Source organism: Anguilla rostrata, chromosome 12 (assembly GCF_018555375.3).
Source record: "Anguilla rostrata isolate EN2019 chromosome 12, ASM1855537v3, whole genome shotgun sequence".
In the NCBI taxonomy this organism is placed as follows: domain Eukaryota; kingdom Metazoa; phylum Chordata; class Actinopteri; order Anguilliformes; family Anguillidae; genus Anguilla; species Anguilla rostrata.
In genome coordinates, this window is record NC_057944.1 from 12,537,143 (window position 1) to 12,551,333 (window position 14,191).

The following is a 14,191-nucleotide window of genomic DNA, read 5'->3' on the forward strand; positions in this document are numbered from 1 at the left end:
CCGCTGCGATGTTACCCCAAAAACCCCTCCCCTCTGATCTGAACACTGCTGGTGGGAGAGTGAGGTTTCATGAACCCCAAAATGGGTGCTGCTGCCATATGGTGTCAGAAATGTTGATTTTTATCCAATCATTGTTTTGCTGTGAATGATTGAATATGATTGGCTGTTAACAGTGGCTCCACCTGTTTACAGTTCATGAAACTTCACAGTGACATCAGCTGCTAAACATGACTTCCACATACATTGTTGTCGCTTCTATATTTTTAATTTCTATGGTCAATGTATATATTGATATATTTAGCATTTAGTAATATTCCTCATTATTGTATAGCATCTGTGTATTTTCTATTTTAAAAAGTGTGCATTTTTGACAAGCAGTATCAATCTTCATTTTTTTTGTATCCAGCTCAATTCCTTTGTGTATTGCAGAAATATTTTTCTGACATTAACAGCATTGCCAAGCATTATTGTTCTGCAGTTTGTCTTTAAGCCCTAAGGAACAGGCCTTGGTTATTATACTGTTGGTTTGATGTTAAGGCCAGGAAGTAGTCAAATACAATCTTAATCAATTATGTCCAAACCTGGTCCTGGAAAGCCATATGTGGATGGCAAGAGTCTTGTTTTCGCTTTAAAATCAGCAACTGGAACTAAGAGATCAGAGACCCTGTGGCTATCCAAGATGGTAATGAGAAATCCATAAGCGGTGTTGGCCAGGCTTGAAAATCTAAACAGCCCTGTACTGCGACTGTTCTCGCCGTGTTTTCTAACTGAATGAAACCCTTTTCTCCCTCTCTGTATGCCCCACCCCACCCACCCCCACTGCCGCCCTCATGCAGATTTGGAGATGGACAGTGTAAAGCAGGATAATGCATGGGCTCCCAGCCCCCTGAACCGCTACAGACTGAGTTCAGGTAGACTGCTCCTTAGAGCCCAAATGTCCTAACTTAGACCTAACCCATTAGAGCTACCTGCCTGACTAACCACTGTCCTCTAACACTGGTGCCTCTTCATACAGCTCTGGGTTTCATTTTCTAGTACTGACCACCTAGCATGGATGTTTAATGGTGCACCCTTTGTGTCCATAATAACCCTTTTGGAAAGTCTAAATGTGCACCATGCAAGGCAATGGGTAACATCTGCCTAAGTTACGGCTTTGCTCAAAATACTCCATATCTAATGTCCTGAGGAAAAGACTGGGGAAGATGGTGAAACAGTGATCATCTTTTTTACCTTTGGATGTTTCTGTCCTTCCTCTGACAAACTTAACACAATCCCGTTTGAGTACTAATTTTAAGCGGAATGTCTGTTTGTTGTTCTGATGTTGATATTGTGATGTGGCACTTGATATGCTGAGTGGATACTTTACAAAAGGAAAATCTTTGTGTTTCTGTCTTGTGTTTTGTTTATTAACCAGAAATTGAATCAAGGATCTTGTGAATGTTATTTCGCGCAGCTCCCAAAGGAGTCCCTGTTTCGTAATCGCATTATGAAACTTATGCAACGTTGTGGATGCAGTGTTACCTTTTTTGACCCATCTTCTTCTCAGTCAGGTGAAGACACGGTAATGTAAGTAACCTTGTGGGGCACTGGTGCATGGGAACAGAGGCTAATTGAATCCTTTCTGGTCTTCTTTGTGCCCAGTGCCTCAGACATGGTGGCGCAGCTGGCTAAGTTCATTAGCCTTGTCACTATGTCCTCTGAATTACTTGAAACAGACCATGCATATAGTCTGCCTTCACAACTTCTTATACTTGGGTAGTGTACCCATGTGGAAAACTACTAGCTCCTGTTTTTCCTTTCAGTAAAAGCAAATTGATGCATGAGAAACATGAGCTATGGACATTATGGATTTTCTACATTTATTTTTTGTGCAATTGCATGTGAAATGAATGCAAAATATTGTTACATGATTTACTTTCTGTAAGCTTGACTGGATTAGTTTTTCTCAGTCAGATGATATGAATTTTTTCCCGGTCACTTTCTGGCATCTGTCGGTTATTAGAAGAATATTTGCACACTCTGACTTCTGTGGACTAGTGCTGGGAATAAGTTTGCCTCATCAGTTTGACTTTGCAGCAATGCTGAATGTGATTGAAGCCAGCTGCATTTCAGGCGCATACGGAACAGTGCTGGTATTTCTCAATATGGCCTCAATTTACATGCTTGTGAGGTCCACATGTGATCAACGTGCTGAAATCGGATTGGTTGCTCATCAAAGTAATAGGAAAGTAATAGAGCATCCTGTTAGTGGCTAGCACTGTATGCATCATTGTAATATCCACATCTATTAGTTTGTTTCAGATGATGAATTTGCATACTCACAATTCTATAATCAACCTGTTGCTTCTTTAATAAGTAGAAAAAGGAGATGATGCAAACTGCAAGCGCTCATGTGCTGTAAGTATAAGGCAGTTATACTTCGGTTTATGCAGAGAAAATGCACAGTCTGTAATAAAGCCATGCCTGCTCATAAATGAACTTGCTTTCAGCCCCAATTGATGTTTTATTTTATATTTTACAAAACTCCAACAGCTCATTGATTTATTCAAGGCTGTACAAAGTAGTCAATATGAAATACTGTCTGTGAACATAACTAAGTTGTGTATTTGGACAGTGTGATCTAGTCTCCCTCCCCAGAGACTGAAATGTCGGTCTCTGAATGCCCCAACAGATTTAGACAGACCTCTGCATTTGCTCTGTGTCCCATTTGCAGTTAGCCAAGGAAGCGATGTTTCATCATAGACTCTGTTTGAGTCCAATGAACTCTCAGAAACTTCCATTCTGAGTAATTTGAAAAGCATTCTCTCTTTGTTACGTCTTTCTTGTGCTCTCTCACACTCGCACTCACACAGACACTCACTCACTCACTTAAACACACACACACACATGCTCACGCACACTCCCACGCACACTCACACACACACACACACACACACACACACACACACACACACACACACACATGCTCACGCACACACACACTCACACTCACACTCACACACACACACACCACTCACACACACACACACACACACACACACACTGATTCTTTAATAGAAAAGCAGTGGTGAAATGATGCTTAGCTAAGCATTCATTACTGAATGGAATATCAAAAGTGGGGTCAACAAAGGGTGACTTGACAGATGAATGGAGAAGAGCCATTATGGTCGAAATGGATGTGCCTAAAGAAACAGTTACATAATCTTGTTTGTCCTGAAGCTCTTAGTTGCCACGATACCTAATCTCTTTGACACAATGACTGAGTGACAAATATTTAAAAAAAGATGTAAAAAGTAAGACACAAAAGAGCTTTAGTATCAGAGCAAGGCTTTGGGAAAATGAACATGAAATGTAAGAATTTACTTTGCAGTCAGACTCTGCTCTATAGCTGCGACCATCTGCTGATATTTACTTTGATATTTACCGTATCAATTCACAGAACACATTCCATTTAGTTTACTGCCATTATCATCCAAATTCTACCTACAGATGCCCCGTTCTTTAAATCAAAGTAAAAATGATGGCATTAAAATCTCACAATTTTGATATGCCTCCCACACACACACGCAGACAACATGCATATACACTCACGCATGCACGGAGGGGAGAAGTGGTAGGAGAAGTACAAAAAAATGCAATGAGCCGATTGCAGTTGTTTGGGTTCTTTGCTGTAAAGGTGACACCATTTTGTTACATTTTTTGAAGTGAGATGTTTTTATGGTCAGGTTCATTCATTGTCCATCAGAATATCAACAGTAGCTCAAACTGAATATGCCTAAACAATGACCCTATCAAAGCACCTGCGAACTCGAAACTGAAAAGAAAGCATCATGGGTTTTTGTTCCGTTGTATACGTGTAACAAGAACAAACTGTTGGAATGTGGGAGATTACTTAAGTCACGGTTCCATTTTTTCCCCTCTCACCGGCCTTGGGTGTGCGAGGCATCCAGTACGAGCACGAGCACGGACCCGCGACCAACTGTAACAGGCGGTGCTCTTTCTGGGTCTCGCGCAGCGCTCAAGTTGCGGTGAAGCCGGTTTGGTTGTAAATATACACCAAAGGGGTTGGGCATCCACAGGGAGGCATAGGCAAAAGGGGGAAAAGTCACGCTTGTAAGCGCAAAGAAAAAAAATGAAAGCGATGCAATATGATACGTTAAATTGACGGGGAACAGGAAATGTATATTTTTCTTTTTCTCTCATCAGCATTTTCCAACCGCTTTTATTACTATGCGACTACGCAGTGACAGTGTGTCATGGTGTGTTTGTTTTATATGTGGAGCTCTGTTTTAATTTTAGACTAGTTTTTTTAAGCAGTCACTACCTGCCAAATGAATTAGGATTATCTGGAGCTCGATCGCACCGGTCAGTAGTTACTGAGCCGGCGGAGATTTGTTTGCAGTTATTGGAGGGAGCCGAGAGTCTAGAGACCGAGGTGAGGAAATAATTCGTTCTGTGATATACACGGTAAATTCTTTACTTTGGTAAATTTGTGAAATAATGCATTCCTAAATTGGACGCGAAATAGCTCGTATTGGTTGCGAAGAATGGTTGGTATTGTGGCGTGAGCCGTGCGTATGTTTTATTGTGCATCCTGTTCATGCTGCGCGTGGACTTGTCGGAGTACCTCAGCTGGGGAGTTGGAAGACAATCTTGTATGCTACTTTTACGCCTCCATTAAGCCGTGTTATGGAGCTTTTAATGGAATGTTGAGTTCACGTAATTTGGACTTTCATCTACAATAAAATTGAATTAAAAATATATTGAAGTTACGGCATGTTGTATTAAATAATCTGAGTACCCAATCTTTGTAAAGTTGATTCTTCGAACTTTGTTCTTAATATAAAAATTGTTTGTTGAATCCGTTATCGGTGTTAAGTGGTACAAATTGAAGAAATATGGATGACTTGCCATCATTCTTATTTTTTAGCTGAGTAAATATGTCCTGTTAAATATTTTTGCACACAAGAGATATGGAGTCAATGAAAAGTTACCCTTAATCAGTCAAGTTCAATTGTGCCTAAAATCAGAAGTCTGTTTGTTAGTTGTTTTTTTATTTATTGGGCAAAGCAGGTAGTCATGTTAATATTGTCTAGGATGCACTTAAAATTGTATTGTGTTTTGGAGAATGTCAATAGATACATAAGTGTGTATCTATCAATCAATGGCATTCATAATATATTGTTTAATAAATCATAAAATGGGTACTATTTGTCTTAATAGTTAGAGGATTTATGCTATCATAGTATGTTTTAATTATACATAAAAGCTCTTGCTACATCGGTAGTACTATGAGTATGAGGATAGATGCTACTACTGACACGAAACTATGAACAATTCATAGCTGTCAACGTGTTATCATTGCTGATAACACGTACGGCCAGTTATATGGACTGTTTTTACAGTGAAATTAATGTGCAGCTGAACACACCTCAAGGTCAGACAGAATGCTAACTGCCGAAGGGTAAAGGCTAAAATACTTTTTGAGCGTTAGTCAGCCGTCTGTCCTAATTATTCTGTTTATTATTAACCGCAGTTTGAGCCGTTTGAATTCGCAGCTGTTCCTACATCGTAACCTGTTATTTCTTATTGTACACAGAACTACTTGGCTTCTGTGCTTAGTGATGCCAAAGGAAGATTTAGACAGCCTAAAATGTGAACTAGCACTGAATCACTTACAGGATCAGACAGTTGATTGACTGCCTGCCTACCTGTGTGTGTGTGTGTGTGTGTGCCACTGCCAACACAGTTCAATATTGTTATTGTTATTTTTTTTATTTTATTTTTTTACTGAGTAAAATTATCTGTAGCAGTCAGTTCTTGAAAGCTTTTGTAATGCATAATAACAGCATTAAGAGTTGATAACTAACTTTGAATGAACACAGAAAATTCCTCTCTCGATGCTGTCATAACCTCCATATATTATTAAGGCATGGGGTGTTAGGCCTTCAAAATATGAAGCCTCTCACAGATATGCTACAGTTGCCTGCTAGCCACTGCTGTAGGGTTGTTTTTGTGAAGAAGGGTGTACTTGACATTTACCAGACAGGTTTCCTCTGTTCACTCACTGATTCTGAGTGGAGCTGTCCCTCGGACGTCCAACGTTGACAAGCCCTCACCATTACAAGTGGAATAGGCGATGATAGCGCCAGCTACCTTTTCCTGTCATCATCAAGCACGGCGACAAGAGGGCTCGATGGTGTTCAGTATAGCTTGTGTTATGGGCTTTTTTTTGTTGCTTTCGTTCTTATTCTGGGTTATATCTATGCCCGGGATAAAAAAGGGAAACATTTTAGTCAAAAAAGTTACGATTAAAAAAAACAGAAACTATGTTAGGATAAGCACTGTTGAGAACTTATCAAGTATGAAATCCGCTTCTCCGCCAATTTTTTTCAAACGCTTTCCTGTTATTCCAGCCATTGTTGAACTGTCTGTGCACGGTGTGGACGGAGGCAGTCATGTAGAGGAGCCTTTCTTTGCCTGGCATCTCGCTATTTTTCCACTTGTCCCGTTTCCCCTTTTAGTTTTTAGTTGAATAGATTTCTGAGTGTTTTACACTGCTTTTTAAACTGGCTTCAGAAATAACGTGAAACGCTACTGTTGGCAGGGAGGTTTATTCCAGCTGCTCTTTGGCGGTCATAGTTACGGTGTCATGGATGCTTTTATACTGAATGTGTAATGGTGAAGGGAGGCAAACCTGTAACTCAGAGGTTTCTGGTTTGTAGTGGCACTGTTGTACTCTCGAGGGTGAAGACAAGCAGAACTATGCCAGGTTCAGCGTTCAGGTTTTTCCACTCTTGCCCCATCGGCTGTTCAACGGGCTGCCTGCCCTGCTTCTGGGTAAAGCAAGGAAAATAAGGAAATGCGTTTGAGATATTCATCTATGGCCCCCACAGGAGTTCTCCTCACCTCACTGAGCAGGAACCAGCTGGACCTGTGAACCCGTGGGCTTGCAGAAGTGTTGGCACAGACATAGCCCAGCCACAGTGCGTGTTGTAAATTAAAAAAATGAGAGCGAGAGAGAGAGCACCTTTGAATGCACCTTCTGATTACCCAGCTCAGTCTAAACTGCTTCTAGCACTGTTAATGAATAAACAAATCTGTCAGTGTGTCCAGAAACACACTAGAATGAGTTGTGCTGCATTAAAGAAGGTAGCATATCCCTTTCATAAGGCCGTTTCATTGAAAACTTGCTCTTGCCTCATTGACTATAGAGGGACTCAGTATGCAGTCGTCGAGGGAATGGTATGATTCCAGTTTTTTTTGCCAATGGAAAATGTGCTCTCAGTACCCACCAAAGCCTACCTCATAACCTTTTATTTCTTATTGTAGACAATTACTTTGCTTCTGTGCTTAATGATGCCAAAGGAAGATTTAAACTAACTAAAATGTGAACTGGCACTGAATTGTCACTTGCACGATCTGGCAATTGATGGACTGCCTGTGAATTTGAGCAGTGGAGTGTGTGTGTGGGGAGTACGCTTAGAATTTGCCATATAGTTTGAAGGCACTACAAGAAAAAATATGAATCACCGAGTTCATGCGCCTTGCTGACTCAGTGAAAATTAGAATTTTGTTTTCTGATCTTAGCCAGAAGATATAAATGTATTCTTTGTGGTCGCTGCATGTATTTGGTTGTCTTAGCAGCTAGTATATGAATTTTGCAATGAAATACAGTACTGAGCTATGTCATGAGTTCGATATTCATATTCATTCACTTCGGTGACTCAGCCATAACACCAACCTATCATATCAAGCAGATGGTTGGATTTATGAAATGGCTAACAATGGATATGTGCATGAATTCCACAAATGGCCTTAGGCAATCCTTGATAAAGTGTCCTCTTAAAAAAAAAAAAGATTGTTAAATTGAGTATTCAGTCTTCTCTTTTGCCAGATCCAAGGTTGGTTAAAATGTTTTTTTATAACTGTGTTTTCTGTTATATCACAGTAATAGTGAGTGTGCTGGTATTTTTCTGTTATAAAGTAAATGTATGTGATCTGCTTGGAGTCTCCCTAAATGGCCCAGATCGCGTTCAAATGCTACGGCTTTGTTCTGTAATCCGAACTCCTTGAACCTCATAGTTGATTTTTCTTTTCCCCCCTCGTCACACCATCTGCTGTTTTCCCAACCCGAGTCCAACAATGCCACTTACAAATTCCTGGATTTGCTCCTTTGTTTGTAGAAAAGATTCTGTCAGAACTGGCTCAGAGCAAGGCCCGAACGCAAGCCATTAATGCGCTGGAAGAAAGCTCTGTTTTCACATTTACATTACATTACATTACATTACAGGCATTTGGCAGACGCTCTTATCCAGAGCGACGTACAACAAAGTGTATAACCATAACCAGGAACAAGTATGACGAAACCCCTAGAGAGAAGTACCGGTCCAAGTACAGGGAACAACCGCATAGTTCAACTTGGACCCTGGTGGTTAAACTGATTAACACTAACAACGAGAACGGCAACAACGCAATCTATGGAAAAATAAAAATAAATAAAAATACAAGTAGTCGTTAAGACTGGCGCATCAACTAAGTCACCTATTAAACAGCTGCCTAGTTACACCCCTAAGTTTAGTCATTTACAGGGGGGAAGGAGGGATGGGGAGAGGTGCAGCCTGAAGAGGTGGGTCTTCAGTCGTCGTTTGAAATTGTTCACAGTCTCAGCTGTTCTGACCTCCACAGGGAGGTCATTCCACCATCGTGGGGCCAGAACAGACAGGAGACGTGTTCTGGAAGTGCAGGTGCGAAGAGGGGGAGGTGCTAGGCGTCCTGAGGTAGCAGAACGGAGGGATCTGGCTGGCATGTAGGGTTTGAAAATCTTGTGAAGGTATGCTGGGGCTGATCCCTTGACTGCCTGGTATGCTAGAACCAATGTTTTGAATTTGATGCGAGCTATAACAGGCAGCCAGTGGAGGGTAGTGAGCAGGGGAGTTACGTGGGAGTGTCTGGGGAGGTTGAAGACCAGACGAGCCGCAGCATTCTGGATGAGCTGCAGGGGTCTGGTGGCAGATGCCGGTAGTCCAGCCAGAAGAGAGTTGCAGTAGTCCAGGCGGGATAGAACCATTGCTTGGACCAGGAGCTGGGTTGAGTAGGTGGTGAGAAAGGGGCGGATTCTGCGGATGTTATATAGGAAAAATCTGCATGCCCGGGTTACTGCTGCAATGTTGTTGGAGAGGGACAGCCTGTTGTCCATCATCACTCCGAGATTCTTGGCGCAGGGTGATGATGTCACTACGGTGTCCCCTAAGGAAATGGAAAAGTCGAGGAGGGAGAGGATAGAGCAGGAATAAAGATTAGCTCCGTCTTTCCCGGGTTGAGCTTCAGGTGGTGATTGTCCATCCAGCTCTGTATGTCCCTCAGGCAAGCGGAGATGCGGGCAGGGACCTGTGTGTCCGATGGGGAGAAGGAGAGAAAGAGTTGCGTGTCGTCGGCATAGGAATGATAGGACAGGCCATGGGCAGATATTACAGGGCCAAGGGATCTGGTGTACATGGAGAAGAGAAGGGGACCAAGGACTGAGCCCTGGGGAACTCCGGTAGTGAGGGGACGGGGTGGTGATACCTTACCCGCCCAGGCAACCTGGAAGGAGCGGTCAGAGAGGTAGGACTCAATCCAGTCAAGGACTGTGCCGCGGATCCCTGATGCTGCCAGGGAGGACAGGAGGGTAGAGTGGTCCACAGTGTCAAATGCAGCGGAGAGGTCTAGGAGAATCAGGACAGAGGAGAGGGAGGCTGCTCGTGCGGCATGGAGTGACTCACTGACCGAGAGGAGTGCAGTCTCAGTCGAGTGGCCAGGCCTGAAGCCAGACTGGTGGGGATCAAGCAGGTTGTTCTCAGAGAAATAAGCAGAGAGCTGGTTAGATGCAGCACGTTCGAGTGTTTTGGATAGGAAAGGGAGGAGAGATACCGGGCGGTAGTTCTGAATGACTGAAGGATCTAGTGTGGGTTTCTTCAGCAGCGGGGTGATGTGGGCCTTCTTGAAGGATGAGGGAAACATCCAGAAGATAGGGATGAGTTCACGAGGGAGGCGACAAAAGGGAGGATGTCTGGTGTGATTGCTTGAAGGAGAGATGAGGGGATAGGGTCGAGGGCGCAGGTGGTAGGGCGGTGGGTGAGCAGAAGCTGGGAGACTTCAGTGTCTGAGAGGAGAGAAAATGTGGAGAAACAGGGGGCGGAGGACGCAGAGGGGGCGGAGGACGCAGAGGGGGCGGAGGACGCAGAGGGGGCGGAGGACGCAGAGGGGGCGGAGGACGCAGAGGGGGCGGAGGACGCAGAGGGGGCGGAGGACGCAGAGGGGGCAAAGGAGCTGCGGATGTCTGCAATCTTTTCGTCAAAGAATGCTGCAAAGTCATCTGCAGTGAAGGAAGACTGGGGTGGAGGAGGTGGCACGCTGAGGAGAGAAGAGAAAATAGAGAAAAGTTGACGAGGGTTAGAAATGGAGTTATGAATTTTGGTTTGGTAGAATTTTGCCTTAGCGGCAGTGACAGAAGAAGAGAACTCTTTCAGGAGAGACTGATAGGCTGAGAGGTCAGATGGGTCCCTGGATTTGGCCCACTTCCTCTCAGCAGCGCGGAGGGTGGCCCTGGAGGTGCGCAGGATGTCAGACATCCATGGACTGGGAGGGGATGAACGTGCTGGCCTAGGGACGAAGGGGCATAGGGAGTCGAGTGCTGAGGAGAGAGATGACGTCAGGGTGGAGGATGCAGAGTTAGTGGGGAGCTTGGAAAATGATTGAAGAGTGGGGAGGGAGGCAGTCACTCTGTGAGCAAGAGAAGAGGGTGATAGGGAGCGGAGGTTACGGCGGAATACACATACTGTACTGCTTTCACACTCATCCATTTAGAGATTGATTGACAGCCATTTCAGAGCGCAAATGTATTCTGCGCCCTAGCATCAAGCCTGGATCAGTTTTAGGTTATACTGCCGTGTTGGTTGCAGGTTTAAGTTGATTCTGAATCAAATGTTTGGAGGAGAGGGGTGGTTCGTGTTAGCGTTGTAAGGTCACTGTCCGCAGACATATTGTGTGAGCAAGCTGCCTCTACACCCGTTTCAGTGACTCACTAGCATGGCTCAGTTTGACTAAACCTCTCAGTCTCTCCTGCTTCCTTAAAGTCTCTCTCTTCTTGATGTGAAATGGGCATTCTTCTGGCCAGTTTCTCAGCAGTTGCTAACGTGCTAGTTGATTGAGGAGTTTCTCTCTCCCTTTCCCCTTCTCCCTCTCCATTTCCAGTGTCTAAAAAGCACGGGAAGCTGATCACGTTCCTGCGCACCTTCATGAAGTCGCGACCGTCCAAGCAGAAGCTGAAGCAGCGGGGCATCCTCAGGGAGCGGGTGTTTGGCTGTGACCTGGGCGAGCACCTCCTCAACTCGGGCCACGATGGTAGGACATCTTTCACATCAAACAAGGCCTCCGACAGAGGCCCCACAAGTTTTCATACACAAACAGTCTCTGATGGGGAATCCGCAGGTACCCCACCCCAAACATAGTCTCTTATAGGGACTTCTCAAGCATCCCAAGCCAAACACAGGAGGGACCTGTTCGGACATGTCTATGGCAGCACACTGTCATAGAGAGTTTAAAGATAGCCACAGTGCTTTACACATTTTGAGAGATTTCCCTCCGTTGATCCCTTGGGCTAGTTGGCAGTACCAGTCGAAATCCTCTGTGCCCCACCCCAACCCCCTTTGTTTTTAAAAGGCGCTGCACACAGTGCTGACTGGGGGATATGGCAGTCACATCTGGCACAGGCTTGACCAGGCCTGACCATCCCAGCCCATGTGGTTGTGGTTTTAGGATTCGTCATCGTCCCTCTTGGTTTTGATTTTTGAGGAACTATTTGGAAAGAATGTATCATGGCTTTATGTTCCGTGGTTTCTTGTGTGTATTTTATTATTTTTCGCAGTGCCAGTGCCAGTGCCAGTTGCCAGACAGACACTCTAGATTCTTCTACCGTGTGTGTGTGCGTGTGTGTGTGAAAGAGAGAGAGAGTGCATGTGTGTTTGAATGTACCTGTGTGTGTTTCTTCATGCGTGCGTGCGTGTATGTGTGTGTGTGTCTGTCTTTCTGTGTGAGTGTTTCTGTGTGTGTCAGTGCGTGTGTATATGTGTGTGGTGATTTGAGGAAGAAGGGCCAGGTAAAAGAATACGCACACTAGGGTGGGATCAGACCGAGATGAGGAGGGAGTTTTGCATTTTGGTGTTCTTGCATAGGCAAGCTTGAGGTTGTCAGTCACAGTCCATTCCGTAACTGCTAATTCTCTCAAAAACGTGGCATCACGTCCCCCTCAGAGTGCTGTCAATCACAGAGACTGCCTCCTCTTCTGTGCTTGACGACATTCCCCATCGCCGTCGTACTCGCGCAAACGACTCTACTCTGTCATCCGTGTCATCGTGTGCCACATGAGATGGCTGTCAGTCAGGGCTTCGTGTGCTGGGAATAGACGCTTACCTCCGTGCGCGCGAACGGCGCCGAAGTCCGTTTATACACTGAGAGCGCCGCTTAACGCCACATTAATCAGCCGGTCCGATTACGCAACCCGATTGGCTGCTCATGAGAGCTTTGGGTAATTCGCTTAGCGCGGCGCGGCTGAGATGCTTTCCCGCTCGCTGGCATGCACTCTGGTGATGACGATGTACGTGCTTCCCATGTTCCGCAAAGGTAGAGATGCATGAGCGCACCTGTTGGTTACTGCTAATTGGTTGCTGAAAGGCTGGATTCACGTCCCTTCAAGTAAATGTTTTGATTGTCTCTCCCATGGATTTCATTTCTTTATGGTCCCAGAAAGCTACTGGATGTGCTGATTTCTGTTGTTATTCAGTATTTAATTAACCAATTACAGCAACCGATTACACAGTTAACTGCCCTCACCTGGTTTCTTGGGTTTGATCTGGGTGCTGATTTTAAAGTAAGAAACAGCCAGCAGATGCAGTGGTTCTCCGGGCCCAGGGTCGGGTGTTTTCAGCTTTATAGGAGCCTTATAGCGACTGTTCAGGTGGGACACAGCTGGACTCACTGGCTTCACATGCGCTGAATAAACCCCTGTCCTCTCCAGTCCCCCAGGTCCTCAGGAGCTGCACTGAGTTCATCGAGAAGCACGGGGTGGTGGATGGAATATACCGCCTGTCAGGAATCGCCTCCAACATCCAGAAGCTGCGGTAAGGCTCTCGCCTCCAATCCGAGTCCGACCCAGGAAGGAACGAGACGAATTCGACAGACCGGAAAATGTGTGGGCAGTGCCGGTTTCCTCCCCTCGTCACTGATGTATTTAAGAGCGATCGCTGGAGCCGGATGACCTTGACCCCGGAGAATTAAGCTCGCGTTCAGACGGGGGAACTGCTTTGCCGCTAGCCGGCTGTCTGGGGGAGTTAATGAGGCGGAACCAGGGAGCGGTGAAACAGACAGGTTTCAAAACAAAACAGTGACGATAACAGCGGCGAGGAGAAGGTGAACAGATAGGAGAGGGGTCAAAGAGCAGTAACAGCTCTGGCACACCGAGGAGGCTTCCTGTGAATATGACGCCTGTCTGTAAACACGCTGTGCGCTGTTATCTGATCAGTTATTCCTCTGAAACTCCGCCCTCATACTGTAAGCTCTACCTGCAGTTTCTCCACATTTTGTCCTCAAGTTCCCAAATAATAATTGCAGGTCTAAATATAGCCGGTGGCGCAGCCAACCATGGTTCCCTCCTTCCCCTGTGCATGCGATTATGTGCGGCGTGTTTCTGTGTGGTGTGAATTACAATGTTCCCCACAGGAGTTTTCACATTTCAAATAGTCTGACCTGCTGAAACTCACAGAGGCGCCCAAATCCCACCACGCTCTCTCTGCAGTTTGTTTCCGAAACAGCCAAGCTACATTTCTGTTGCCTTGTTCATATTCAGCAAATTTTCTAAACTTTATTACTTCAAACTGTACATTATCATTGCATTATTTTGAATATCATAGATGCTGCATTTTTATTGCATTCTTCTCATTCTTATTCTTTGGAAACTGAAGTTAATAATAAAGATAACAATGCTCAGATGGGTCTCCCAGCCTGGGCTGTAGGCAGGTGACCGCTCCTTCTCCCTGTCCCCAGGCACGAGTTCGACTCAGAGCAGATTCCCGATCTGACCAAGGACGTGTACATCCAGGACATCCACTGCGTGGGGTCGCTGTGCAAGCTGTACTTCCGCGAGCTGCCCAAC

General features: G+C 45.1%; 1 protein-coding gene across 1 annotated transcript in view; it reads left to right on the forward strand.

Annotated features, from left to right (window-relative positions):
* arhgap32a (Rho GTPase activating protein 32a) overlaps positions 1-14,191 on the forward strand; it is a 107,366-nt gene that overhangs the window by 81,769 nt on the left and 11,406 nt on the right. Inside the window, 4 exon segments of the mRNA XM_064301155.1 lie at positions 837-911; positions 11,236-11,385; positions 13,058-13,160; positions 14,083-14,191. The exon segment at positions 14,083-14,191 is cut by the window's right edge and continues 36 nt beyond it. Coding sequence (XP_064157225.1) covers positions 837-911; positions 11,236-11,385; positions 13,058-13,160; positions 14,083-14,191 — 437 coding nt within the window.